General features: G+C 41.2%; 1 protein-coding gene across 1 annotated transcript in view; it reads right to left on the minus strand.

The window, feature by feature from the left end:
* PLXNC1 (plexin C1) overlaps positions 1–24,441 on the minus strand; it is a 151,299-nt gene that overhangs the window by 47,690 nt on the left and 79,168 nt on the right. The window contains exons 9-16 of the mRNA XM_090273873.1: positions 24,300–24,398; positions 14,731–14,873; positions 11,674–11,853; positions 8,986–9,073; positions 5,725–5,928; positions 5,440–5,625; positions 3,133–3,235; positions 264–365 (exon numbers count right to left, since the gene is read on the minus strand). Of these exons, the coding sequence (XP_090129999.1) occupies positions 264–365; positions 3,133–3,235; positions 5,440–5,625; positions 5,725–5,928; positions 8,986–9,073; positions 11,674–11,853; positions 14,731–14,873; positions 24,300–24,398 (1,105 nt within the window). The remainder of the gene's footprint in view (positions 1–263; positions 366–3,132; positions 3,236–5,439; positions 5,626–5,724; positions 5,929–8,985; positions 9,074–11,673; positions 11,854–14,730; positions 14,874–24,299; positions 24,399–24,441) is intronic.

Consider the following 24,441-nt stretch of genomic DNA (forward strand, 5'->3'; position numbering starts at 1 on the left):
AACAATGGATAAAATCTTCTGCTGTTTTGTCTAACATGAAGTGTGACCTTGGTTTTTATTAGAGAAGGAACAATAGATAATTACTTGGTTGGCTGCAGAGAAGAGCTGAAGTAAGAGACAAAGTCAGGCCCAGACCCTGCTGCTCAGTTGCCTTCTGTTACACAAACACTTCTCATTACCGAGGCCATCTCCATTTTAGGGTTAAAAAAAAAAATGACAACGAAAAGGACTTGTTTTTCTATAAATACAATTTTGGAGCCTACCGTCCCGGATCTCTTTCCGGAGCTCGCTCTCCAGGAGCTCCAGCTGTTGGCTCTGCTTGCGACTCAGCTCCTTCGATTTGTGTCTGGTCACCCCCACAGCCACTGCGGAGACAGAGGTCCAGCATCAGATTGACATGTTAACTCAGAAAACAAAAAGAAAAACGAAAATCAACCTTTACAGTTGTTTTAGCAGGAGATACAGAGAGGATAAATATCATTTAAGAGGCGGAATTTATATAAAGAGAAATTCCCTGTGGTGGGTCACTCTGAAGAAACTAAATTGCAACAGGAAAAAAAAAAAAAAAAAACCCACTCATCTTAAAACTGATAACTAAATCAAACAACCTTCACTTGTAACCAAAGGTCCCAGTTGGCCGAGAAGGAATGGAAAGAGCCAAGTTCCCTTCCAGCCACAGGCCACTTATATTGTTTCACAGTTTTTTCTTTTTTTAATGTTTCTAAACATCGCCGAAGAAATCAGGTTGAGCCTCAAACGCAGAAGATGCCACAGATCCACAGTGAGCTACACAGGCCAAACTTGCAGAGATCACGTGGGATGACACCGTGAGTGGCCCACAGTGAAACACTGTGTCTGACTGCTACTTCCTTCTCCACTTTCTCTTGCTCCTACCTGTGACGTACAGGCAGTGAACCAGACAGGTTCGGAGCTGGGGTTCATTTACTAGCTGTGTGACCTCAGGTAAGTTCCTTGGCATCTCTGTGCCTGGCTGCCTCATCTGTCAAAGGGCCTACCTTACTGTGATATTGAGAGGATTAAAAGAAGTAACAAAAATCATTGAGAGCATATATTTTTAAAAAATTCAACAATTGCCAGTTATCGTTATTTTATTCTAGAAAGTTTTCTTTTAATAAGAATTTCATGATAAAAGGACCAGGCTACCAGTAGAAGGGAATGATGCTGGAGGAAACAAAATTAAATAGGGCTTTTCCCTGGATCACTTTGTAAAGTCAACGGTCTTAACCATAATATGCATTGCACCTCTTCAAGAAAGGATGGGGCATGTAGTCATTCCCAAATTTACTTGATCAAGGAACTCCTTCTCCCAGGAGCATTGCTTGGGACTGATGTTCCTCAGGCTACCCTTTGGGCAACACTGGCTCACTCCAGTGAAGGGAGCTAGCGGGCCACAGCCACTAAGCAGTGAGTTTTTCATGGCTGAAATCTTCCGGGGAAGCCACAGTGGGGATGCTTTGTAGGTGGTAGGCCTAGGCCAGGTGTGTTGAGTGTTTTCACTCATGACGTGATTGATGGACTGAAGAGTATACTGTACTTACTCCAGCTGCAGATGACACAGATCTCCCTGAAATCATGGGAAAAGGGGATGAATATTTTGAAGGGCTTTGCAGATATACCAATGAAGCCAGGAGCAACATGTTAAATTAAGCCCACTTTACCTTAAACAGCATAAACAATCTCCACAACCCAAGTGAAGGGAGGGGAAGGGCAAGATCACAGACACCTAGTAAGCCACAAAGTGGATGTGGATTTAGAAGGAGACAGCAGCCGATTCTCTAAATGGGAGCCCAGATTTGAAATTTTCAAGTAATCTTTGTATTCTCAGCTGGCATCAGAGAAGACTTCATTAAAATATCAAGCACAATCCTGGACTTCAGATACGTAACAGGGGCAGACTACTTGGGGAGAGCATAAAAAGTGCTTGAAATGATTATCGACAGAGCAAAACAGGGTCTCTGTAAAATGAGTTCATTCCATTAGGCCAGTTAATCACACACATAAATCTTGCCCTCACTGGACTGAGGACTACCCAAGACAAAGGACCAAGCCTTAACTCATCTTCTTTGGCTCCAGAGACTGGCACAGTTATTAGCAACATAACAGATACTCAGTAAACACAAGGTAAATAAATGGGTGCAGAGATGGATAAGCAAACATGTGAGGGAGCGAGTACCTGGAAGGAGACACTAGCAACTATGAACGGAAAACCTTAGAAAGGCAATGACTGGGTTAAGTAAAAAAATATGAAGTACTATATTAGTTGTGGAGAAGAGCTCTTTTTTCAAAGGAGACAAGAGGAAACAGACTTAAAACAAAAAGCAGCTCAGAACCAGAGGTCACAAACGAAAGGGCTACAGGGACCAGGTGACTGGAGCAATAGAGAACAGTGGAGACTGTGGCAAAAACCCACTGAACATATGCCCTCTCTCAAGTGGAAGCTGCTACTCAGCTCCAGCAAACTGATGCTATGGGGAAATTGGGATCCAGTGATCCAGATCTTTCAAAATTTCAAGAGGTTTTTAAAAATGGGAATCACCTAGTTTTAAAATACTGTGAACTACATCAACGTTTTAAAAAATGCTGTGTGGGCCAAACAAGTCACATCAGTTAGACAGATTCAGTCAGTGAGCAACCATCATGGTGTCATCATGCTTGGATGAGTCTTGGGACATTTTAATAAATGGTACAGATTGCATTTCTAAAATACAGTTCTGCCAGGAAGCGCAGGGCTGGGGTGGGTGGGTGGGGTGGGATCACAGGATGAGATGACCAAGTCATGGGAGCCCAAAATCCCAGAAGAATTCTGAGGGAAGAATGTAACTGGGACATTTGTCATCACAGTTCAAAGGATCGGGGAAGCAACATGGATTATATTTCTCAGACACTCAAATACCATCTATGTAATCCAGCCTTTTATTCCTAAAGCATCCTTAAAAAAATGTTTAGAAATCCCTCAACATGTACCTGTCATTCCTGTCCCAAAGATTTGATTTGGGTTTTTCTCCATTAATAATTAATCGAAGCAAACAGCCCCTGAAAGCTGGAAGTCGGCCTGCCTGAAGAGAGGTCCCAGAGAATAATATTTTTGACACAATTTAACAGGGCACTTACCAAAAATGACAATTACAAGCAAGATGGGAAGTCCAATCAGAAAATACCAAGGAGAAGCAACTGATTCCTGCTCGACATAGCGTTCCAAGTTTCCCAGTTTGATCTAATGGGACAAAGAGTGTCATTAGACCCAATAGAGTCAGGTACCATATCTATTTATACAATTCCCTCCCCCAGTGGTTTTCCCAAGAAACAAAGAGATGGCAAGCTAGGTAGGATATCTGAGTTCAAGTCCCATCTCTGAAACAGATTAACTATGTGACCTTGAGCCAATGAAGAACATTCACTCTGCCTTGGTTTCCGGATATGTCATGGAGGTGTGCTAGACTAGACCTAGAGATTTTAAGTCTTGGTCCTTTTTGCCCTGGGGATTTAAAGAAGTGGAACTTGAAGGTGAGAAGCCCCTTACTTAGCCCCTAACCAAGGAGGCAAATGACTTGTATCTCTCCCGCTTCTTGAGTCTTCTTGGCAATTCAGCCTGGATGATCCCTGAGGGCCTTTAGCAATTTTAGTTCTTGCTTATAAAAATTCTAAAAACATGTAAAGGGAAAAAGTCTACATGAAGCCTTGTTTTTGCATCAACATACACACGAGTATTAAGGTACATTTCCACCCTGGGAGCCACAGCTGTTCCTACGCAGGCTTTTGAGCGAAGTGGCAAGAGCCCAGAATCTGGACCCAGAAAGAGGGCCCAGGCCCCCAATCCCAGCTTTGCCGCCTGCTCTCCCCACCAGCTGTAGAAGTTTGAGGTAGTTACTCAACCATCCAGTCCTCACTCTCCTCATCTTTAAACTGTAGCATCGTCAGTCATGAAGACTAAATGTGCTACATCATTGAAGAAAGTCAGTTCATGGCGCTCCTGCTCAAAACTTTGGAGTGGCTTCCCAGAGCTCAAAGCCACATCCTCACAATAGCCCACGATGCTCCAATGATCTGTTAGCTCTCCTGGCTCCCACCATTAGCTCTCCAACTCCCTCAGAATATTCCCCCTCTCTCCCTCCACTCCAGCCCCACTGGCCTCCTTGTTGCCCAAAAGCACCAGGCAGGCTTCTGACTCAGGACCTTTGCAACCTCCGGTTTCTGTCAGCTAGCACACTCTACCCCAGACAGCCCATGGCTGGCTCGTTCCACTGCTCCTGAGGTCTTTACTCAAAGGCCATCTTTATAGGGAGACCTTTCCTTCCCTCCATCATAAAACTGATAGCACTGCCCCCATATTCCTGTGTTCCCCCCTGCTTCATTTTTCTCCATAATGATTATCACCATCTAACAGTTTAATTTATTTTCTTTGCTATATATCTCTTTAGGTAATCTCCATAAAGGAGAGTGTTTTTTGTCTGTTTTCTTCTCTGCTGTCCCCACCACAATGTAGGCACTCAGGAACTATCTCATGAATAAGGGAGAATCCAGCATTTATTTGCTCTTCTCAGCTAACTGGGCATGGGGGCACACTAGAGAGTTTAGTAGCTGTTATTGATTTGGTGATTATTATTACCATCTTTATCATACAGCAGATGACAAAAGGAGCCTTGGCGAAGCTAAGTGACTCATCTAAGGCCACGCAGCTATCAACTGATGCAGCCAGGACATGAACACATTTTTGTTTTGCCTTCCACTCTGATGTTCTTTTTTCTTGTCCTTTATCCAATTATTTATGACTACAGACCATAAAGCTTTTTTTTTTCTGTTAGAGACTATGTAGACCGTCATATGGCAAGAGCACTATAAAGGGAGACTTCTAATATGTTTCCCTTCCCCATGGCTTCGCATCTTTATGGAAGGACATAAATATACCAGTGATAGGACCCTCAAACATGTCTGGGAGAAGATTAATCACAGTGAGTGTGACTTCATGGTGGTGGAAGCAGCCCATCACCCATAGATTATCTGGTCTCCACTAGGCTCAAATCCTCCTCTGAGGGTGCTACAGAGCCCTCATTTGGGGATTCTGCTAAGACATGTCATCTCTGCATTTGGGGAAAGAATGACAGCTCATTTGTCAATGAGTCTAGAGATTTTGTTTGCAGGTGCTACACTCTCAACGTACGGCTAGAACAAAAGCCATCGAGACTCATTAGCAGTATAGACAATGATGTGTTCACTGCTCTGACATTCAAATAGGCACATGGATAGATTCTGGCAGCTCCTTCAGAGGAATTATGCTTGGGCTTGCAACACCACCTTTGTTCATCTTATTTAAAGTGAGGATCTAAAGATCCAAGAAAGATTCCATTCTGGCTTCTGGTTTAGCCAAGGAATTCCCCCCAGCAAGGTAAAACTGACAGGGAGGACAGTCAGGTGACTCACGTAAACTTTCTTGGAAGAAGAGGCAATGCTGTTTGCAGTTTTGATGCCTTTAATTTTGCAGAGGATGGTGGTGAGATCTTGATTTCTAGTAATATTTTCAAAGCTGCAATTTAATTGCTTATTTTCCCCATGGAAGAGAGTAATTTCAATGTCTTTCTTGGAAATGTTGAAGTTATCGTTTTCTTTCTGTGAAGAACAAAGCGAAGATAAAGAAATCAGGGTGAATGTGGAAACGCACAAACATAAGCACACCTTTCCATTCGAGGGAGAACAAGAGAAACGTACCAGAATTTTTACTTCCAGTTCTGTGTCCACCTCGGGGTCAACTCGATACTCTGTAAACCTGGGGTCCTCAAGATACTGCAAGCTCCCACAATCCAAGTATGTCTCCTGAACTCTCAGCTTCACCGTGACATTCGTACGCACTTTCACACTCTTTAAACTGGGGGCTGAGAAACTGCAGGAAGTCGCCATACAATCTTCAGAGACCTGAGGGGGAAGAAAAGAGCATATAACAGTCTCATCAATGAACCCCAGCTCTGGGATTTAAGAGCTAAGTGACCCAGGTAACTGAACTTCTTTGTGCTCTGTTTTCTCATCTGTAAAATGGGACAGTAATGCTGCCTACCCTGCAGGGCTGAATTAATCCTACATCAAATTAAATGAGATCAAGGATCATTAAATTAAATGAGGGCTACACTCAATGAGATTATCCACACAAAAATGCTTAGAATAGTGCCTGACACACAAATGCTGGGTATTATTATTATTAATATTATTAACAACAGTGAAAACAGCCAGGTTATGCAATGAGAAAAAGATGGTATGCAGAAGGGTAGGCTAGAGAAAGGGGAAGACTTTGCACCAGTGGGCCTGTATGTCCTTCTAGCCATCAAGGCTGGGTCCTGGGAAACTCCCCCAAAGGAGAAGAGGAACCGGCAGCACCTGGCTGAGTCATGCTGGGGAACCTCCTGAAGCGCTTCAGCAGAAATTGCTAACCACAAGGAGGAAAAGGCTTTGTAGGCCTAGCAGAAAATAGGAGGAACAAAAGTTACAGGGACGATGCATTCCCTGGGGAAAGAGGAGCACAGAGGCTGGAATCAAGGCCGAAAGTGTGGACCAATTTCAGGTTTATTTATAAAAACTAACAAACATAAATATTGGCGTTTCCAGCCCTGCCGAGGAACAGACAGAGAAAGCTGTGGGGAGAGAGGGGTTGACAAACGTTTTATAGAAAAGCAATCAAACTTGTGGAAAGAAATTTGTCAGGTGGGGGGGTTTCCCCTTTTTAGTTACTCCCTAATATTGACGTATAAAAAGGAGGTGGGAAGAGGCAACAGGTGGGAAAATCTGAGGCAAAGGGCTGAGATGTGAAGAACTAAACCCTCCTCCTTCACACCTTTCCAAACTCCGCCCCGAGTCTCGCTCACACTCTGGCGCTGTGATGAAAAACTGCTAACCTTCTTGGCAGCTGTAACCCCCACAGGCTGGCTTTTCATTAGGGATGTCTTCCGGAAAGATCACCGGTGACGGGGCCACCCTAGCCTCATTATCCTCAACTCTCTCAATTTCCATACTAGTTACCAGCTGCCACTATAGGGAATGCTGTTTTGTTAGTTTCCAAGCAACCACTTGGCCACCTTCACTGGCCATCTTATTTGCTTTCACTCCTTAAAATGAAGCTGCTCTGCAAGATTCCATCCGGGGTGCTCTTCTCTTCCTCCTCTGTGCTCTCACTCCCACGATGCTGTTCCCATTCTCCCCCTTACGGCAGCTTTACAAGAGGACTTGGGCATCTCCAGCTCCACACGCTCCCCAGCAGCCCAGACCTGCCCTACTGACAATAGCCCAAAGGACAGGTGAGCATCTCAGACACATCTGGACTTTGAGTGAGCATTCGCATTGCTCTCCTGGCCTTTTCTTAGTCACTGCCGTTCCAAACTGTCCCAGGCACCATAGCCAAAATGACCTACACTGCTACCGTTTCCTGCTCAGAGATCTTCAGTTCTTCCCATTGCCTACAGAATTAAGGGCAAGCTTGCAGCCTGGCGCTCTCTGACCGCCTAAGTTTCCCAGCCACGCCCGTGCCTCATTCCTGACCTATCCCCTGGGTTCCAGCTGACATGTTGCCATCCCAGGCCTGAGAGTGACCTGTCCTTGTCCTCTGCACCTGAACTGGCCTTCCCGTTCCCCACCTATCCAAATCCTACCCATCCTGTTCCACGCCACAGACATTCTTAATTCCATCCATATTCAATTTCCCTTTCATGTGGAAATACACAGTGCCTTCTTGGACTTCCAGGATTTCTGAGCTGGCTGGGAATCAGAGGACCTAAAATTTAAGGACATCCCATGCTCTCAATTTTCAATGCCAATGCAGATTTGCCGTTTCCCTCCATGAATGTGAAATGACTATCTTATTTATTTTTGCCCTGTGCCCATCAAAATGTTTCACCCACAGTAGATGCACAATAAGTTCTACTTGATTTAGAAACAGTACTTGGGAGGGAGAGCAAGTCCACTCACAAATTCAGGCAATGCCTCTCTGTTCAGAATGTCAATCTATGCAGACAATCAATGGGATGTGTTCACATCACAGAGACATGGTCTGGAATCTGATACAATGTGAGGCTTGGAACTGGCTCTGAAGTGCATCAGTAGGTGGATGTGTTTATGATAAGGCTGTAAGGATGACTTGGGAAGGCCTCCTGTGTCTCGGCCTGAACCCATACTGGTCCAAGCAGGGGCCAGGTCTGTAACCGCTCAAAGATCAGCCAGCTTTGGCAGGAAGCGGTCAGGCTGGGCTCCAGAGAGGCTGTGACCTTCACATCTCATTGAAGGAGAGAAATGCGAAGAGAATGGGGAGAGCATTGAGACGAATTTAGAAGTGCACTCGGAGGCCCCTGCCTGTATCTGAAAACCACTGTGTCCTGTGACCAGGCCTATGTGGGACTCCTGTTGGTAGAAGAACTGGGAGAGGGGTGGGCACCACACCACTGTGTGGAGAGATGAAAGGCAAGAGGAGGCAAGGTCAGAAGAAAGGGACCAAGTCAGGTCAAAGAGACAATGCCAAGAGAAGAAGCCTGTGATAGGTCTCTGGGACCTTAGCAGGTCACTGACCCTCTGAACTGCAGCTCTCAGTGCAATGGGAACACCACCTGCTCTTTACAGAAATGCTATTCGTCTTTACATCACACTTTCACCACTCACAGGGGCACTTCCACACATATTCATAAACACTGTCTCATTAAAGTGACTTGTCATAAGTCATACATGGAAGAAATGGTAGGTCCCATGCACCATAGCCAAATAATGTGATATCAAGTTCATTCCTCTTTCCTCTGTGCCGCAACTCAAAATACTCAACTACAAGTATAAGGCCTTATTATTTCTTTCATAGCACAGATGGTATATAGATCATGCAACAGGTAAGAGCATATAGTCACAAGGCGCAGAAATAAATTATATTCCCCAACATATTTTAGTGTTATAAAAACAAAATAATCCTTGAAAATAACTACCATTACAAAGCAGCCAAAGACTTACATTTATGTTTCCTTTTAACTCGTGTGAAATGATTAAGTTGTCAATTACATCAAAATTTCGGCCCACGATGGTTATATTTTGACCACCACTGCAAGAAAAAAAAAAAGGAACAGTAAGAGTTTCATAGTAAACAAACAGGCCTTTGCATTTATGAGCAAAGCTATCAATTTATTCACACTTAACACTAAACTCAGTTATCTTTGAGAGCAAATTAACAAATCTTAATTTCAAATGCAGGACAATTTTAGAAGTCTTTTAATGATACTGGCTACAAAATCATAGCTTTTAAGATACATACATATAACAGTTTTTGTTGGATCTTGTTACAATTTGTAGGAAAATACACAAACTCTTTTATGGAATTTTGAGTTTTGTTGTGTCTTGTTGCCACATATAATCAGATCATCAGTTGTACCTTGGAAGGTTTCACTAAACAGAATTTTATTTGATTGCTCCTTAATCTATATGAAGATTCTTGAATCTAACAAGTTTCAAAATCAAACTCCCAACCTACCAATTATATTTTATTTAGGGAGACAGAAAACACTTTGGAGAAGGTAAAAATTATAAATGACATTAAAAGTATATACTGTATTCCTATTTGGTAAACCATATAAATAACAGCTATATTCTATGTCTCCAAAACCAAGTCAAATGATTTCACATATTCTCAGCACATAATTGCATATAACCACAGTGGTCATTAGACATGAAACAAACAGCTGTTCTCAGCTCTGGCTGCCCTCACAGCCTCATTCATGGAGGTCACTAGACACTCATTCCAGGGAACAGGAGCCTAGTATGTCAGCTGGGCCCATAATGACAAGACCAGGATGTGGGCACAAGCAGGACAATTTGTGTAGGGCAGAAGAAAGACATTGAGCCCTGAACCTTTCAGCCACAAGGAGAAAAGGCCGAGTTGGACTCATGCCAGCCTGTCACCATTACTAGAAAACCAAGCCAAGCGTGGCCGATGGCCAGACTGCAGAGCCATGTTCTTGCCCAGGACTCACTGAGAGACATGGGTTCAGAAGGGACAGCAAGAAGCCTCTTATTTTATGGCCAAGTAGAACACTGGTGTCTTAGAGCAGCGATTCCCAACCTTTTGGGCACCAGGGACCGGTTTTGTGGAAGAAAATTTTTCCACGGACCAGGTCATGGGCTATGGTTTCAGGATGATTCGAGCGCATTACATTCAAGCTCACCTCCTGCTGTGTGGCCCAGTCCAAACAGGCCCAGACTGGTACCGGCCTGCAGACCGGAGGCTGGGGACCCCTGTCTCAGAGCACAGCCCCCTGGAAGCCTGGGCCAATCATTTGAATACTCCATGCCTCAGTTTCTTCATCTGCATAAGGGGCCACTCATAGTAGAGCCCTTCTGCTTGTGAGCATTAACTGAGTCAATAGATACAACACACCATGCATGTGGGGAGTGCTGCATCCAAGTGTGCTTTTATTTATAGGAAGGAATTAGGCCCAGAGCAAGGAGTGCCGTGCTAGAACCTTGGGTTGGAAACTTCACTTTCCCTCATGTCACTGTTATGGGAGGAGTCACTGAAGCCCTAATCTCTGGCACCTCAGACTGTGACTACATTTAGAGACAGGGTCTTTAAACAAGTAACTAAGGTTAAATGAGGTCACTGGGGTAGGCCCAAATCCAATATGACTGGCGTCTTTATAAAAAGAGGAGATTAGGACACAGATAGGCACAGGGAGAAGACCATGTGAGGACACAGGGAGGAGAAGGCCATCAACAAGCCAAGCAGAGAGGCCTCAGAGAAACCAACCACGACAGCACCTTGATCTTGGACTTCAGCTTCCAGAACTTTGATGACATAAATATCTGTTACTGAAGTCTGTTGTACTTTGCTATGGCAACCCTAGCAGCTTAATATATCCACCCCTCACTTAATCTTAAATAAGAATATTAGAAGCAATCTTGTTTTTGTTTTTGTTTTTCTTTCTCTTCTCTTTTGTTCCTTTTAAACAAAGCTTTATCTGTAGTTTCATCCAGACAGTACCTTGAAAATATGCTCCATGCTGTGTTATGTGAAGAAAATATCTTTAGGGTTATATCCTAACACCTGAATGTGAATTTAAATTCAACAAGGGAGAAATTTTATTTTTTCTGGGAGTCTATCTTACGAGTTTATTTTGAAATTTCCATCTCTCACTTAGGGAGTATCTCTGAAATTAGATACTGCTTTTGATTTAGATGGCTCCCAATATTTCCTCAAATTATTCAAACAGCTTACTCTAAAGGCTTTACAATGAAAGATGTGAGAAAGAAGAAGTTTTGTGTCATGGGCAGAAGTGAGCCATAGTGGAGAAAGTTAAATATTTGTACCAGAAATCTAGGCCAAGAATAGTTTCTGCAATTGAACAAGTATTTTTAAAAAGTGAAAGATTTAAACAATCTGAAGAGAAACCAAAGTGTGAACAAGCATTTTGCAATGAGTTTCCTGGCAGCCACGGCTAAGAGTAAACCAGGATGTGCTCACAGTGTTCACTGTGACATTGAGGAGCAACCTGCCTGTCGAGTGTGGGTTTGTTTTGCAGGAATAAACCTTAGGAGGAATTCTGTGAGAGGAACTAAGGACTTATTTCTAAACTAATTTGGGTGAAATCCATGATCTTTATGCATCTGACCTTTTAACCACAATGAGAAAAATATGAATCTAGAAAGTACCTGATCCAGGTGGTAGCAGGATAGAGGAGGGAACAGTGTGGCAGAGCAATATAAGACAAGGACCCCACAGAAGAACATTTCCCACCATCGAACTGGATACACACATCCTTCATTTCTTTTCGGCTTGATGGCAGAGAGAATTTCATGTGGGTATCATTAAGTACTTGGCTAACCCGTACCCTAGAAAGGGGTAGAAAAGGAACTCTTATATGACACAGACACATAGCACAGTTGATGACCCAACATCAGTGCATAAACTAGTAAACAGCTGCAGGCAACTGCTGATTCATCAGGACCACTTATCCCGTTGGGGCATTTCTGGGGCAGGGTTCCTCTTTCTTTGTTGCATTTTTATGTTTTCATTTGCATTTCCCTTAGAAGTAGGGTAAGGAGATGTAACCATTGTCCTTAAGAAGGCCCAGTAGAAAGTGGAACATGAACTGGGTATTAAATTATATTAAGGAATTACTGTTAATTTTGTTGAGTACAATAATGGTACCCTCTGTATCTGTTAGAGATGCATACAGAAGTTTTTTTTGTTTTTTTGTTTTTTTTTTTAAGTTTTTATTTATTTTTTAGAGAGAGGGGAAGGGAGGGAGAAAGAGGGAGAGAAACGTCAATTGGTTGCCTCTCACACACCTCCAGCTGGGGACCTGGCCCACAACCCAGGCATGTGCCCTGACTGGGAATCAAACCCACAACCTTTCATTTCTCAGGCTGATGCTTAACCAACTGAGCCACACCAGCATACTGAAGTATTAATGAGTGAAAGGATAGGGTGTCTGGGATATGCTCTGAAAGACTCTAGCAGCCATTCTTCCTTCCCTTCAAAAAACATGGAAGAGATAGATGAAATAAGATTGGCAAATGTTGGTAGGCTCTGAGGCTGGAGGATAGGTACAGAATGATTCATACACTCTTCTCTCTTGTATATGTTTGGCAATGTCTACAATGAAAAACTTTTTAAAAAGAGAAGTCCCAGCCAAGCACTGTGGGGATAAAACCCAACCTGGGCAGAGATGGGAACCCTGCTATACAAAGAGCAGAAGAACCTATGAGTAAAGTCCACACCAAGACTCCAGGCATCTCAGAAGCAATCAGCCATCCGAGCGAAGCTGCCTATCAAGTTGATCCAGACTAGATATTAGCTGGGACTGTCCTGGGTGCTCCTGACATCTGCAGGGTGTGCCCTTGTCACACTGCAGGAGCCAAAGCAAAGCCTTCCACAATGTTGTCTTCCACAGCTTCCTCTGTGCATCATGTTTACAATGGCCTCTAAAGCACGAATCATTAGGACTGGGTTGTGTATGAATAATGCTCAGTATAATTATGCTACATGAGAATTTATTATTACTGAAGGATGTGTGCATATTATTAACTTTAATGCACATATCCTTTAAACTGTAATAATAGATTCAAACAGTAAGGCACATTCAAAAAAACACACAAGTCAGTCTGTACTTATACTGCCTCAGATTTACATTTTAGCTCTTGGAAATTCATCACGAAATGGTTCATAATTAAAATTCAAACTTGTTTATAAATTTTAGAAGGAAAGAGGCAGAAATGTGGGTCACTCCTCTACTATTCTCATGTTCTTCTCTTTTAGAATAATTAGGCTTTAAAAAAGACTATATTAAAAGAGTTTGGAATTACAGCACAAACTCAGATACAGGATTGACTGGTTATTATGCTCATTGCTCATGGATTTGGGTTCACCACACAAATGTGGTGAGTGAAATGCTACATGCAGAAAGGTCTCTTACTCATTCAATTTAATAACTGCAGTATCTCAAGATACATTCAGAATTGAAATGAGAGCATAAAGAGTCAGAGACAGGGTAAAGCTCTGAAAAACCACTTACTCTCCAGAGAAGCTGATTGCCTTTCAGTGAACACACAGGTATGTAACTTCAGATTTTGTTATAGAAAATGAAGGATTTTTGCATAAGGTATTCAGCCAGGAAAATGGAACACAAATACCAGTGTCACATACATATAGCCACTAATGTGTGCTTGATAATTCTGGTAAACAGCAGAACAGAGAAAAGCCACTGATGGGCAGCTTTTCCCAAAAGGTGACAGATATCCCAAATTTACTGCTAGGAAGGGAAGGAAATGGCAGTTACATGTGGCAAATGAATTAAAACAGAAAATCAATAAATAAGTGTGGGAGATTAAAATGCTGTGCAGATCTGTTTTAGTTAAAAACCATAACACCATGCTTCAGCAAATTGTCTTCAGTGCATTCCCATTAGGGGAATGAGCTCAGTATTATCCTTCATGTAGACCACCAACGTCTTTTATTTCAAATTAGCCCAAACTTATGAAAACTAAGAAGCAGAAAACGCAAATTATCTACTGTGTTATTATTACATCCCTTTTTGGGAGGTGGGAGGATAACATTTGTACAAGAATGTCAGTGAGACATTGATATTTTTTCTCTCTCAAAAGATTCATTGAAAGATGCGTTGGGGAAAAGAAGTCATAGAAATAATGATGTTCAAGTAGTACATTGACCGGATATTTTTTGTGTTGGGGCATTTGTTCTTTCTTTCATTTTTTAATACTCATTTATGTTCCACTTGGTTATTACGTGGGTTCTAAACCAATCCAATAAAGAGAAGGCTATAAAGAATAAAATGAAACAGAAAGTTTCCTTTTTTAACTTTAGGCAATCCATTGGAAGAGTTGCCATGTTTTCCCATCAAAATCTGAGATACTCAACTGTTTTTTTAAGTGGGTCATCTTCAAAATTATATTTGCTATTCAAAATACTTGATATTGTTAATGAAAACAAATCAAGACCCAAAGCAGTCAACATCCTGAAACTGTGTACAAGATTTGGGGGGTTAACATGGGACAGAGTCTCCACAATTAATTTCAAATGTAGCATATAAATGATTTTACTTTAAAAAATTATATCACATCAAATATGCAGAGTAATTGGTCCACTTTGGCACATGGAAATAATTTGACTACAGAAAGATTATGTTTGGCATAAGTTTTAGCTTTTTACTATATTACCAAGAAGAAATTACTAATATTTGAACTCACACATCCTTATCACAAGTACTGGTTCCTTTCAGGATCATTACGATGTTATTAGATGCCCGGGTAAAGTTTGCTCCCGTGACCATCACATTTCTTTTCCCTAAGGTGGATATTTTCTGTGGCTCAATGGACTTAACATAGAAGACCTATTGGAAATAAAAATTAAAACACAAGATCAAAGCTAAGAAATGGCGTTGTTCCAAAAAAATCTGTTTATGCACTGCAGTCCATAGAAATCACTGGGAAATTACAACATTTTGCAAACACAAGCAGACAGTGTTTAATGAAATCAATGAATTCGAGGAAGAGCGCTGCAGATGCATGTCTTTCAACATGTGACAGCATGAGGTCAAACCAATTAGTCTTTGTCTCACAAGACAGCTGAAAATACAGTTGAAGAGTCTGACATTCTGTCTGAAGAGTGAAATAGCACTAGAGTCTCAAACATGTTTGCTGCCTTCCAATCCCTGGAGGCTCCCAATACAACAGAATGAAGGAAGAGACAAGGGGTCCACCGATCATTGGCCAGGGACAGCCTCATCATTAAGTTAGAATGTCATTTCAGATCAATTTAATTCCCAAGAAAACAGTTTCTGTCTTTTGTTTGTTTCAGCTTGGTTATTTGAGTCAAGGAGTACACGGCAGGGAAAAAGCCTTGAGAAATCCACCTGTTCAGTCATCTCATATCAAGTAGTTGGATGTTCAAACCATGTGGCCAACTGTTTCTTCTCCACAGTTTGCAGATACCACCATTTCCTTCTTGGAAACTTTATCAAGTAAGTTTCCCTTGGAATCACCTGATACCTGGCCCCATATTATGTGCCTTACTCCTCCATCTGTGGTGTCTAATCAGATTCCCTTTTAAAAAAGGCCTTTTTTGATGGCAAAAATAACTTTCTTTTCAAAGATAGAACAATCCTGATTTCTTCCCCTTTTCTCCTATAGATGCTACTATCATTTTGATCACTTTGTGGCTCTTCTGTGGACCATTTCCAGCAAGTCTGTATTCTTCCATAATATGGTAACTAAAACAGGACAGAAAATTCTAAGATTCTGGTCAATATAAAGTACAACAGATCTTTAGTGTGAAGATCACACTCCTGATATTTGAAAACAACCTCCCACACGTAATCATGTGAAATTTGGCCAAGGCCTGAAAACCGAGCTTATTTTCTTGGAGGCCAGTTTAGGAGGAAGCCTCTTATGGCACTGGGAGTGTTTTAGTCACGTCCAACTAACATGTGCTTCTTGAAGTAGCCTAGTATATTCTCTGCTCCTCTGTATGTGTGACACTTACCAGGATGGTCTTGCTGGGCTTCTGGGCCTGCCCATCCCTCTGAAGGGATGCTTCATTATTCTGCTCCTTGGCAAACACAGGTGCTGTATACTAGAGCGGTCACCATCATTCATTATCACTATGGATCGGTTTATCAGATGGAGGTAAATTCATCGTTAATGTCATCACAGCAATGATGTAATGTGACAGAGAATTGATTTCAGTGGCAGAATTTATTTTAATCGCTTAGTAAAGACTTCAGCCCCATATTTATAAGAATCATGAAGGGCCTGAAAGGGTCACTTTAATTATTCTGTTATACTTGAGTGCATTTTATGGGGAGAAATTAGCTGCGAGAGTGGTCCTTGGAATGGGAGAATTAGCAAAAACTTAAAGATAAATCCCTTGCAAATGTCGAGCGTGTGTTGTATACCAAAAGGCTTACTCTTGGCTCTGACACCAGGACAGCTAAGTGAACAGGTATTTACTGAACACCCGCAGGGTCCCCAGGATGGCACTAGGTGCCGGGGACGGGGGCGGGCATGATGTGTGCACTTGGTCAGAGGCTGGCAGACTGCTGAATTTGCCTGCAGCAGTCCAGTCTACACCTTGTTTTTAACATCACCCAGGGAAAAAAAACGTCAAAAAAAGGAGTGATATCACATGACATGTGACTATACATCGAACTGAAATTTCAGTGTCCATAAAGAAAGTAGCCTCGTCCACACACTTATGTAGCAGCTGTGGCTCCTTTCACTCTACAGCAGCAGATGCAAGTGTCACACCACAGAGACCGCATTGCTCACAAAGCCTACAATATTCGTTGCTTGGCTCTTTGTAGAAAAAATTTGCCAACTCCTGCATTAGAGGAGTCTAGACAAGAAAAACCATGCCTTTGTTTCATGTAAACGTCAATGCAGACTCATATTTACATCCAAGTCAAATACGATGGATGCCCAGGTTTCTTTCTAGATAGTCCTTTCCACTTCTTGTATGTCTGTTCAAGCAAAATTTTCAAACATACCAAGTAAATGCTACTCCTTCTCTACTCTCAGTAAAGGAAAAAGACAGCCTTATAACTAATGCACACAAGATTTTTAAAGGGGTTATATTTTGCTCCTTAAATGGCTCTACAAACACCATCAGGAGACCTGCCACATGACCTTCTTAACTTTTTTTTTCTCCCTGAGTAGAGACAGCCCTGCTACTTCAAAAGGATTTCATTTTAAAACCTTATTGTTTAGAGAAGTTTCCACTGGTGTCTAGGATGGAATCCAGCCCCGGCCTATCTCACGAAAGCAGATGCTTCTAGTCTGCTTTCAAAGAGGGTCAGATTAGTTGTCCTTTGTTTGCTTGGAGAGCCTCTCTTAATCTCAATAAGTGAGTCAAAGAGCTACCAAGAGGACCTCATTAAATAAATGGTACAGGTACACACACACCCCACACACACACGCACACACATGCACACAGGTTGGTGAGCTACATGGCTGCATTATATGACTGCAATAATTCTTAGAAATATAACATTTTCTATTTTTACTGATAAAGACTTTAAAAATCCAGTATAGACAAAAGGCAAGGAATGATCTCCCCACAACTGTTCCACATGCTTAATATTTTAGACTGATTTTTGTATTTTATTCAAGAGTTAATTCAATAATCTGACATGAAGTAGTGGGCCCCACAAATTTACATAGAAGGGCTTGGTTAATTTAAAAACATAATCTAACTCGATACAAAAAAACAATATCTTAGAGCCTACAGTGAGATTCCTCCCCTTTCCTATGTCCAAGGGTTTCCATATATCAAATCAAAACATCTAGACTGTAACCTTCACAGCCCTCTGGTGTCCAGCAATTAACCTCAGCACAGTCTACTTCCTGTCAGTTACATTTTAAAGACTTAAGAGTTATTTTTAAATGGTTGCACAACTTTAAATTATTTGATAAAATAGTATGAACTCTGGTCACTCACAAGTTTAAATCACTCCCTGTTTTGTATGAGGAAGCACATCACAAACTGGTTAACCAGGTGATTACAGAATATCCAACTATTTGGGGTTTGCTTTTTTGTTGTTGTTGTTGTTGTTTTAAGTCATTATTCATTATTGGAAATAGCACAACCACTAAGAAATACTTATCTTTGAAAAGGTCTAAGAGGATTACTCTTGACAGTAAGAGTACACGTTCACATTACCATAACACTGATGGAAAAAATACTGACTGCTATGATTGAAAAGAATATTGGAAAGAGGTACATTAGGAAGGCTCATTTTATTAAGCCCAAATTGTACTCTATTAAACTGTTAAAAAAAAATCTGAATATAGTAAAGCTCTCTATAGGCCTGGACCTGAATCAACACTCAGTAAAATGTCTCTCAGATTTTCACTCATGAAATTAGTTCAAACAAGACTGGATAAAAGTCACAGAGATTCAAAACCAGCTGGAAATCTGAAACCAAAGGACATTAGAGAGATGAAAGGTAGCATAACTAATTAAAGGAAAGTATCCTGTCAGGCTCTACAGGGGTGAGTATTTGGCTCAGAATTATTTAGCATCTTTATTAATGACTGAGCAGGACAGAAGTAATATATTCATGAAATGTATAAATTGAAAAGAGTATCAGCCAGCAGAGGAGATGGTCAAGCGTAAAAGGAAGGGAGCTATGGAAAGACAACAGCAAAATACAATCCAACTGAAGAAAGCTTAGAGTTCAACGGAGCAAAAAGGTTATCCATCTTCTGCTCAGGCCCCTGAGAAACTTGAGAACCCTGCAACTTGAGATGTAACTTCAATTGGTCCCAGGAACTGGCAGGAGCTAGAAGACCAGCTGAGACAGACCTGGAGACTTCTGCGAGAGGGGCACAGACCAAGGCCTGCACTGAGAGAGCAAGGCTCACTTCTCTGACCGGGGGACTCTAAGGTGAGGCTGACATGGCCCAGTGCGGGGCTGCCAAGGCCACTCCATAAAGTTGTTACCCTTCGTCACTGAACCTCCCAGTGTGGTGCCTCTGAATTGGACTGGCCGACCAGGACTCCGAGACCAGGGAGGGCAACTCTCCCTCGCCAGTAGAGACCCCTGACTGCAGATTAAACCCAGCCACTCAAAACCCACCCCTCTGCTGGGTTTCTCAGCATGACACCCTTGCTGCTCCATCTCCTAAGGGCTGTGCTTTCCCATCCCAGTCCTGGAGAAGATGCTGGCCTTGCCTGGATCTGAGTCCTTCACTACGACATACCCCAACCTACCCATCGCCTCCAGAGGCTTTGATGCTAAGCTACTCCCCTCACAGCCTGCCCAGGTTGGCGGTCTTTGTCCCCCCCATCTGTGGCACACGGGGCCAGGCTTTGACAGCCACATGCCAAGAGAAGCCAGTATTCTTTTCCTCCCTTCTGGACTGACTTTTATCATCAATACTACTTGGTTTAATACTTGTTTATATTCAGCTGAGGTCATACAATATAGAGTAGTGGTTAAATCTGTGGGCTCTGGCATCAGACTGCCAGAGTTCAAATCTCTAGCTTGTCATTTACTTTCTACTTATCCTCTGTAAAATTTCTTTGTCTATAAAATGGACAAAATAGGTCTATCATGGGGCTTAAAGAAAGAGATATTCTGAGCTTACGATACAGCACAGGCTCAACAAATATGAACTATCGCTACTCAATTCAGTACATTTTGGCATTCCTTCTTATATTTTTTTCTGTTATGCACACTCAACTGCTGCCTGAAAATGAATCTTACTTCCTCTAAAATATTTTAAGTTCTACAATGTAAGCTCCATGAGGGCACACATTTTACCTGCCTGTCTAGCTTATGGAACAGTAGGTGTTCGATAAGCATATTTTGAATGAATGAATGAATGAATGATAAATGAACAACTGAAAGTAAATCCCGCAGCACCCAGTACAGGGGTAAGCCCATAGAAGCTACTTAACAAGGCACATATTCAAGTTAATGTCGTTTCTGAAGGCCAGGTCCTTGAAAGGGTCAAGTTGGATTGCCTGTGAGACATGAAAACGCATATTCAAAATTGATGGAGGATGAGAAAGAGGAACAACTTGAATGTAAATTCCTTGAAAGGAGGAGTCACCAGATATAAAATTGTTAAGAAAAGGAAGGAAAAGAGGTTAGGGGAAGTGACAGGGCCAGCCGACTCTGAAGAGACTGGCCTTTAGAGCTGAAAATACTTCTCATCCAAAGGTCAAACACTGAGTTTTGAATTTGTTTCCCTAGGTTGGTGATGCTGTTCCTTAATATAGCCCCCTGGTAAATGACAGCACTTGTTTTCAGGTCAGGGTACAGGGATGGGTCATAGGTCATGAATCTGTGTGAGGGCATTGGACTCAAACTAGGATTGAATCCCAGTTCAGTTTGTCCTTGGATGAGCAAGTTCATATGTCAAAAAAAATTAAATGTCATAAATCAGGATCATGGACACATAAGACTGAATAGAAAATTTTCAATAACAGTCTATTGCCACTGAGGAACCAAGTGACAAGTCCTAGGCCTGGCTTGTAAGGCCTACTAGATGTAGACTCCAGGGGCATTTCAAACTTATGTCCCCTCGTTTCCTGCAGCCTTCTGCTCCAGCCAAATAGAATCATTTGGGGTTTCCTATAATGAGTGCCCTAGAATTTCCTGGCACCCCCACTATGCTTTTGCTTCTGCTAATTCCTCTGCTTGGAATAGCCACTCCTTAGTCTCCATGTAGCTAGAGCTGGAGGCTTCTTGTCCCTTAAAGGTGGGCTGAAACTCAGTCTCTGTCAATTAATCCATCCATCAATCAAAGTCTTAATCAATCACACTGATTAAGTGTTTTTAATTGCCAGGCACTGGGTTTAAATAAATAGGTCTAAGATAAAGCCCCAGGCATAGAGAAGCTCTCTGGGCTTGTGTACTTTCTGGTACTTTCCCCATGTTAACATTTTTTATCTTGTATTCTTACTTAAGTACTCATGTCTATGATTCTTGAGGCTGATGGCAAGAGCAGTACATGATTATTTATGTCCTCCTTGTCGTATCCATGGAGCTCAGTAAAATAGCCTCTAATAGGTGCTCCACAAACACCTATAGGAAGAATCAACTGGAGCTCAGCATCATGAACCTTGAGCTTGTGTCTGCACCATTCACATCTCACGCCCCCAGTGCCTGGCACAGGACTGAGCACTCAGTACATATGAGATATGGGAAGATGCCTTGAAGGAGAGCTCTCCATAGCTTTTTTGCTAGGAAGAGAGTGTTCAGTGTTTTATTCAAGGTCAATATGGAGACCCCAACTGGGAACCTGAGTTTTCACATTCCACATGATAATAAAGACAGCAGTGTGTCAGAGAACATGGGAAATTCCTCCTGTGACAAATGGTACTCTACTCCCTATCAAGAAAAATGGAGATTCTGTTCTGAGTCATATATTTGAAGACAACATTTCAGTATCAACAAACTATCTCTCCAAACTAAGAAAGGTCATCCATGGAGAAGCACTGATGATAGGTAGGTCTGTGCTTTGTTTATTTTCAGCCTCCTCCTGCTCTCATGGTGACCCCAGTTCTTTTAACCACACAGTATCAAGGTCAAAAGATATAGGAAGACAGTACAGAAAACCAGGACTCAGTGACTTTATTATTTTTTCCTTTAAAATAAAAGAAATTTAAAAGCCATTCCCTGGACCATTACTCAGCAATAAAAAGGACCAACCTATTGATATATAAAGGAACTTGGATGGATTTCCAGAGAATTATATTGAGTTAAAAAGACCAATCCCCAAAGAATACATATTGGTGGTTCCACTTACAATATGATAACATCATGGAAACAGGGAACAGATCAGTGGTTGCCAGGGGTTAGAGATGGGGAGTGGGAGGGTGAAAGGAAGTGGGTGTGGCTATAAATAGCTAACATGGGGTGACGGAGCTGCTCTGTATTCCGACTGTAGTCACTCTCAATATCCTGACTATGATGTTGCGCTATAGTTTTGCAAGATGTTAGTTACTATTGGAGAAATCTGGGTAAAAGATACACGAGATCTCTATTATTTTTGTATAACTACATGTGAACTGACAATTATCTCAAATAAAAGTTTAATTTTTTCCAAAACAATCTTGAAAAGAACAAAGTTGGAGGACTCAGTTTCAAAACTTATTGCAAAGTTGTAGTAATCAAAAGAGTGTGTTAATGGGTTAAAGGTAGAGACATACAGACCAGTGGAATAGAGACCTCAGAAATAAATCACTGCATGTATAGTCAAATGATTTTCAACAGGGAAAACATGACCAGTCAATGGAAAAAGAACAGTCTTTCAATAAATGGTGCTGGGAAAACTAGATAGCCACCTGCAAAAGAAGGAAGCTGGACTCTTTCCTTATACCATATAAAAATTAACTCAAAATGGATCAAAGCCCTATAGTTAAAACTATAAACTTCTTAGAAGAAAATGTGGAGGAAAGCTTAATAAAGTTGGATTTGGGAATGATTTCTTGGCCATGATATCCAAAGCACAGGCAACAAATGAAAAGTTATGTAAATTGGATTTCATCATTAAATTAAAAACTTATATAGTCAAAAGATATAGTCAACAGAATAAGAAGGCAACCTAAACAATGGGAGGAAACATTTTCAAGTCATATATCTGACAGGGGGTTGATATCCACAATATATAATAAACTCTCACAATAGCGAAAACACAAACAATAATATGCCAAAAGGTGGAAGCATCCAAATGAATGGATAAACAAAATGTGGTATATCCATATAATGGAATATTATTCAGTCTTTAAAAAGGAAAGAAATTCTGAACACACTACAAAATGCATGAACCTTGAGGGCATTATGTTAAGTGAAAAAAGCCAGTCACAAAAAGGCAAATCTTGTATGATTCCACTTATATAAAGCACCTATGGTAATAAAAGTCAAAGTAGAATGGAGTTTGCCAGGGTCTGGAGAGAAGGCAAGATGGGGAGTTATTGTGTAATAAGTGTAGAGTTTCAGTTTTGTAAGATAATGTGTCTGACAAAGGATGGTGGCAATGGTTAGTAGTGTACTTAACAATACTAACTATATATTTATAAAAGATGGTAAAGAAGCTAAATCTTATTCTATGTGTATTTCACCAAAATTTAAAAAACTGAAATCACAATAAAAGATGTTTAATATTTTTTAAAAGTTACTACCTCCTTGATTCAAGTTTCTGTTACTATGCCTTAGTTTTACAAATCAATGGGAAGAGAAAGGTCCATCACTTAATAAGCCCAACATTTAATGAAACCTCAAAGACTTTTAAAGCCTGAAATATTGGCACACCAAGCTTTTCTAATGCCTTTAATTAACTTCAAAATCCATTTTGATTCACATTCCCTTTGCCTGTTACTTAATTCACCTACAGTTACTATCAACTTTTTGGTAGTCATTAAAAGTGTGCTACTTCTTTAAATTGGCATTTGACCTTAAATAGCAGCAAATGGATAAATCAAAGCCACAGATTAGTCATGAAACAGAAAGCTGAGCCTTAAAAAAAAGAATGTTGTTCTCATGGTGCTCCATTTACTCCTACTAGAGCCCAAGGTTAATGAGAACCTGTCCTTTATTTGTTTTCCATCACACAGTAGATACTCAGTTAATTTCTGTCATCTGAATGAAGCTAGCACTTTTCTGTTTTCTAATCACAGTTCCTGTGTCTGCCTGAAAATGTTTACCTCATCATCTCTCTTTTCAAATATGTCTGTTAGTGGAGCTTGGTGATTCACTATGAAGAAAATAAGAGGAATTTCCAAGGAAATTTCATGGAAAATAACCATTTTTGAAAAGTGGAGAGGAAAATACATATATTATATAGAAACAACTCTTTGTTTTGAAGTTATTAACTATTGGTTAGACTGTCTCTACAAAGCAAAGAAAAGCAATCCGAACGTGGTTAGTGTGTATAGTTTGTACACTCTCTCTCTGGCACATAGTCCCCAGCAATGAAATCATGATATGCGGTTCAAACTGAAATCCCGTCAGTGCTGTGTGTCATACTGAATTCTAACTCTCCCCAAGTGAGCCACAAAGTCATCTTTAAAACTTTTCTCCTTCCAGAACAACATTTTTCAGTTACAGAATTTTAATTTCTTTTATGTGAGTGTGCAGCCTTTGAGGTACTGAGCCAATTAAATGAAACTTGGTTTAAAAACCAAAGGTGAAAAAGGGAATTTTGGTAGAAAGCAAAAAAGGGAATTTCGAAACGGAACCCAAAGTGGTAGTTGTTATTATTACTTAAAGGGGGATTTTTCCATTATCAACACAAAAACAGGGTCTGACCTGCGAGCCCTGGAGGGTTCTGTTATTCTTCTCCTGAAATGTTCGGCCTCCCGTTGGCTTGGACGGTACCCGCCTCTCAACCGGAACTTGACAAGGTTCCTGAAATGAAGAACATCCCTTCAACATCCACATAGGTGGGAAA

Source organism: Furipterus horrens, unplaced genomic scaffold (genome assembly GCF_987537825.1).
Source record: "Furipterus horrens unplaced genomic scaffold, mFurHor1.1.pri manual_scaffold_4, whole genome shotgun sequence".
Classification (NCBI taxonomy): Eukaryota; Metazoa; Chordata; class Mammalia; order Chiroptera; family Furipteridae; genus Furipterus; species Furipterus horrens.